We start from the raw sequence: 6,000 nt of genomic DNA, 5'->3' as shown, positions 1-6,000 counted from the left end.
TAATGAGTTCAAGTATACCGAATTTTGAGGGGTTCTAATGGCAGTTTGGGGCTGCTTTCACATCTTTCATGTTTGAATTTACATATTTCTTATTCTTGCAACAAATAGAAGATGCAAACAAACGCAAATATGAACAGCGTAAGGGAGAGCTTGCAATCTTTTTTTAATGCCAAACGTTGTTAGCATGCCAAGAAATGGTCCCATATTAACCTCAAGTAGTCCTTAAATCCATTGTGGATGGAATCAGCATCAATCTTCCCGTCCTGACGATTGATATAAAAAGTAACAAGCATATATTAATGAAAGACGAAAGTTATCAAATACAACACTTATTTAGTATGAGCATGGAGACAAAGATATATAGGAAATAATGTGCAAAAGCAATCATGAAACAGAGTTATAGCAACTGAAATTTTATGTTTCCATACACTAATCGTGGAATTGAAGCAATTAACAAACTCTAGCCACTCTTCGATCAATGGTGATTGCAAAACCAAAGTGTAAGACAAGCGTATAAGTCAGAAGCAGGAAGCTCAGTATTGAAATCAAATTTACTCCAAGATCGGCAATAGGTAAAAAAGTCATTTGTTACCTCCGACAGAATAAATATGCTAACAGAAAGGGACAACTGTATAAACACTAAAAAGAGTTAAGTGAAGATGATCTATTAGCATATTGCTGTCTCTCTCTCTCTAGAGCAATCTCGAAGAAAAGACCCAATCAGCATCATCTAGTGGTAAAATTTGAAAAATAAAGTATAATTACGGCACAAAATACAACTTCAATAAGAGACGTATGAGGATAAATTATTATTATTATTAAGATTTAACAGCAAGAAATTCAAGCTCTATGTAGTCATATACAAAGATATCAGGTTAAGTGATATAAGTTGAAGCAAAATTAAAGCAGCAAATACCTGAATCTCTGAAACTATACTTCTCAACTCAAGACTAATCTCAATCGCAGTTTCCCCAGTTGCAGTCTTGAAACGAAATCGATCAGCATGCCTTATCTTGAGCCTTAGTGATGGGCTTTTATATGATTTAGTTTCAGTGTGCTGAACCCCAATAACTCTGTATCTATCCCCCCAATATGACTTCCCCATGGGCCATCTTAACCCACCCTTTACCTCCGGATCCAGAATGGCTAAATCAATCAGATTTCTAATGCTGTTCATTTCGTCGTCCTAAAATTCATTTAAAAAATTCAGTTTGATCGTAAACTTCAGTTGCAGGGATTACATAGAAAATATAATATATGGTCAATACATATTCAACCTCTATTGTTTTTGGCTTACAACTCAAATTGGCATCAGGAATATGAAATCAAAATTTACATTCTTCAAAATAGATTAAAAATGCACACACACACCCCAACAACAACAAAAAACTTCTATTTAACTTTTGTTTTAAGTCTACATGATGGTAATTTTGAAAATATAATGATTTATCTATTACTCTATTGTTATCATTAGTAAAGTTTCTGATTTCAAAAAAATAATCCTCAAGAATTAGGATTACTAGTGACGACTTGTTGATGTCAATACTGAGTGAAAAAGGGCATGCACGACTAAAGTTTAACAGTTTTTAAGCATATATATATATTTCTCAACCATTTGAAGGTAAACCTTCGAAGTAATGATGAGAATTCTCTTATATTCCCCAGACTTGAATGTGCCTTCCTCAGCGTTTGTGATGATGAGGTTTCTAATCAGCAATGACCAGATGAAAGAAAAAGGGGGTAACTCAAAAGTCTAGGTAAAATACATGCAAAGTAGCAGATTAACTTACAGAGACAGCAGCAAAGGTTTTCTTTGAACGAAGAGCCAACCTCAGGTCTAGATTTTTATCAATGGACGATATGTTTACTACCAGGTGACGAAGTGGGTCTACATAGACCTACAAGAAAAATATTCATATTTAGGATAAGACTACACAGACGATAACAATGAATAAGGAAATAATAGATACATCATGACTGAAAGGGAAAGAGTGGCACTGTAAAAGATAAAATAAATAAACGACGGCCACGAGTTACTAGATAGGAGGTCTCCGTATTCCAATAAAAAAGATTACTGAGATCTAAATCCCATGATGCCGAAAGGAATTCCTGAAGATTGGCATGTTCGATTTTGTTCACTGTCAGCAGCATTTTGTAATTTAATAGTCTCATCTGTAATGTTATGCATAGTTTGTTGGTTTAGACATTCAATTACAAGTTACCAGTAAATTCAATTTTTAATTGGTTTATAATAATTATTAGGTCTTTCCTTGTAGAATCAACAGCCTATTCCTCAATCGGATGTAGAATTAGTCTTATTTCATTATAATTTTCTTCTTATTTTCCATTTTAAATTCTTTTCCTTTCCATTGATATTACTCCTGGAAAGACTTCTAAAAGGTGTTAGTGAGACACAAAGGTTTCTATCCTCCTTAGGTCTCTCTCTTAATCTTTATTGCTTTTATTTCGATATCTCCTTCATAATTCACAGTGACTACTAGATTATATTCAAACCCTCATCTATTTAATTCAAAACATCAGAAGTCTTGTTGCAATGTTTGAACTAGCAAAATTCTTCTTTAAAATGAAGGCAACACACACAAGATTCAATATTGTCCATAAATAATAGTTGGCCAGGAGCAGAGCACTTGCCTTAAAGAGCTCAAGCGTTTTATCTTCTTTAACAGTACATCTGCATGAAATGGATAAGTTTGGTCGCTTGCTGTCAGACAGCTACACAAGAAGGAGGGGTAAAAAAAAATCAATGGATAGTTAAGTGAGAGATAAAAGGAACTTGATCATGAATACTGAAGTGAGTATCAGAAGAACGACCATGATGCGGTATACATCCTCGTACTCTTCAAAATCAACTCCAATTTTTGGCACAACTTCATTTATTATTTTTTCAGCGTATGTAGCAGGGACATCATTGTAAAAGAATTTGGTCAATTGCCTCAAAATGGTTTCTTCAGCAACCTGACCTTCTCTTACACTTTCTAAGCCCAGTGAATTGTCCCTGCTTCCGGATGAATGATAAAATAATTATTTTTTTTTGTGGCAGTTTTAATATGAAAACTAGTGGAGACTTCAAAGATGTGACAGAATAATGGAAATATTTGATACATATAGCATTTTCGTTGCTTTAATTTCGAAGTCGAAAGAAAGGAGTGGAATGATTTGAAAGGAGTGGAATGATCTAACACAACACATCCAAGCCGTAACAGCAATGGAATAAGATCTCATACCCAAGGAAGACAACATGGCCAAATCTAGCGACCAATCTTGGCTTTTCCTCCATTTCGTTGTTGACAATCTTACAAGCACTCAGTACATCTGGCCATACATCTTCTGCTATCGATTCCCATGGACTTCTTGGTATATTCTCTCTCACTTCATCATTATCTACCAACCAAAAAGCCAAATGTCAACGTAACTGAAGTCAACACCAGACATAAATCAAGAACAAGAGTAGAACATATTAAGATAAAAACAAAAAATGCAGACCACTGACCTTTAGCCAGATTATTGTTCGCCAAAACGAAGGACTTTGCTCCTCTTTTAGGGTGAGCGTGCTCCAGTGAAAACGGCTGAAGATGGACAGAAGAAGGAAAGCAGGTATCATCTTCCGAGCCAACAGCAAGCCACCTGTATGCGGTAATATCTGCATACACGATTTTCGCACCCATATCTGCATTATGCCTGGGTGATCCCAGGTTTAAATTTCTGTTGAATTTAGGCACAGGCATCACCGGCGGTGGAGATGGCATCAGGGGGTACTGTGAATGCCGTTTATGTGGTGGAATGTAAGCCATGGTGATAATATAAAATTCGCACTACCTTAAACCAAACCAGGAATAATTAGTATATTCATAATCATGTGAAATGAAATCAGTATTGCCTGATGAACAAGCAACAAAAATACCAAGGAAAAATGAATGAGACAGATCAGAAACCCGAGGTCAAACTAAAACAAGCATTCTATCGAAGTTTTTTAAAAAAAATGTAAAAGATATCTGATAGGCCAGTTATGAAAGATGGAAAGAAAACTAAATGAAATTACTCATGCATCATTTATGATAACATTTGATACAAACGAATTAACTCGATATAAAATGAACACAGTTAAATAGCAAAGATTAAGTTATTCACGCAGATAATTTTATCTCAGTAGCGAGACTAACGAATAGCACAACTGAAGTGAAAAAATATATAATAAATTGAAGAAGAAAATCATAAGATGAGGGAAGCAATACTAACTGAAGATTTAAAATTGCTTTCAAGTGTTGGCTGGCTCAGCTGATCGTTAGAGTTATATGTCTAAATATACACCATGAAATAGAAAGACAGTTTACGTCAATTTTTAAATTTTTACTGTAGGAAGGAGAGATAGGGTCTCCTTCTTGCATAAGTTTTGAAGTGGGCCTTTCAGGTTTATTTTCTTTCCTCGCTTTTCGCTAATCGACAAGTTGAAAATTCGCTTCTCCTTCGGACACAAGAAACTCAACTTTATGCTACTGTTTGCCTACTGTTTTAAGTTTATATATATATATATATATATATATATATATATATAGGTTTTAAACAGATTTATATAGCGTTCGCCCGATTTTAAATTAAATAAAAGGTTAAAAAATATTTTATCCATTCCATTAGTTATTAATTTTTTAGAAAGGCAACAACCATTTAAGTTCTTGAATTTTTTTAAATACTATTTAAAAGAAAATCTATTGGAATTTGAAATTATTTAATCCAATGGTAGGATCGATTAATTAAAATCTGTTCATAACTCTAAGGACTTAATTTATTAATTTTCAAGAATTAACTAATTTTCAAATAATTTTATTTAACTGGTTCTTGAAAAAGAAAAAGAAAATCAGAAAATTCACCCATACGTGCTTGTATTCAATACTTTTAAATGAAAATAATAAGTGACGGGAAGAGCACAATTCACCACTTTATAATACCTAAAGAATAGCTACAGCTAATAATCTTAACCTTAATCAGACTGCAACTCTTTCTTTTCTCAGATTCTAAATTAAATGGTCAAACACAGAAGTGGATTAACACCAGCGATGTGCCGCTTGTACGCATGATATCTTGTTTCATCAGCCCATTAGCTAGCTAATAGTGGTTAATTAGCTAAGATCAAAACTATTTGATGGTTAGCTAGTAAACTTGGGAAATCAGCTAAGACAAATTAAAATAGCTATGGAGCAGCCCAAGTTTGAGCCTGTTATTAGCCATAAATTCCTATAATATGAGTCATCGGTTTTACATAATTTGAAATCATTTCAATTTTCTCTGTGGTTTTATCTAGCTCCCTTATGCTTTATATTAATTACTTAAATTATTAGTCGGTATTTCCTGTAGAAAATTATAACAGGATGGTTACTATTATTATTTTTTGTTGTTGTTGATTACATTTTCATAGATGTCCTTGAACTATGGTCTAATATCAGTGCTACTCTTTAAGTTTAAATATAGCCTCTAATGACGCTGTTTTAATTCAATAGCAGTTAAATTAAATCAATTATAATAAAATGACATTTTTAATCTTCATATTAAAGGACACATTACCAATTAAAAATAAATATTTCTCCTTAAAAAAATCTTTTATTTCTCTATCTCTCTCTTTGTTTGTAACTTTTACTAATATCATATTTCCATTTAAACTTTTAATAATAAAATTTATATTTTCATTATCTTTTTAATAATTATTTTTACTATTCTTGATGCCTAATTTCTTAAATTTTAAATACTATAGTAAAATCTTAATAAATTAATAGCCTTGGTAGTGTGACTAACACTAAAAAGTATATATTTGATAAAAGTTAAAATAATCATTTTTTACTTATAGTGTGATAACACCAACAATTTCATCATATTTACAAATCCTTGACTCATTTTAGGAATTTTCTATTTCATTTGCTGTAAGTATTAATTTTGTGTTTTATAAGAATATTCCTAAATTCATGATGGTTGGATCGAAAAAGGGACTTG

General features: G+C 32.5%; 1 protein-coding gene across 3 annotated transcripts; it reads right to left on the bottom strand.

The window, feature by feature from the left end:
* LOC102626205 (uncharacterized) lies at positions 1-4,409 on the bottom strand. 3 transcript variants are annotated; one of them, XM_006478979.4, is made up of 8 exons: positions 4,258-4,409; positions 3,512-3,837; positions 3,246-3,402; positions 2,833-3,019; positions 2,653-2,733; positions 1,791-1,898; positions 917-1,186; positions 1-263 (listed from the first exon to the last, which is right to left on the bottom strand). In XM_006478979.4, exons 2-8 carry the CDS (start codon positions 3,810-3,812, stop codon positions 180-182), a joined length of 1,188 nt encoding a protein of 395 aa, XP_006479042.2. In that variant the 5' UTR covers positions 3,813-3,837; positions 4,258-4,409; the 3' UTR covers positions 1-179. The 3 variants fall into 3 exon arrangements, with proteins under 3 accessions (XP_006479042.2, XP_006479043.2, XP_052292340.1); XM_006478980.4 differs by having other exon boundaries at positions 2,833-3,016; XM_052436380.1 differs by having other exon boundaries at positions 3,512-3,833; positions 4,258-4,365.
* Between the last annotated feature and the right edge of the window lie 1,591 nt (positions 4,410-6,000).

Source organism: Citrus sinensis, chromosome 3 (genome assembly GCF_022201045.2).
Source record: "Citrus sinensis cultivar Valencia sweet orange chromosome 3, DVS_A1.0, whole genome shotgun sequence".
In the NCBI taxonomy this organism is placed as follows: Eukaryota; Viridiplantae; Streptophyta; class Magnoliopsida; order Sapindales; family Rutaceae; genus Citrus; species Citrus sinensis.
The sequence above is the reverse complement of the archived record's forward strand: the minus strand, read 5'-3'. Positions and strand labels throughout refer to the sequence as shown.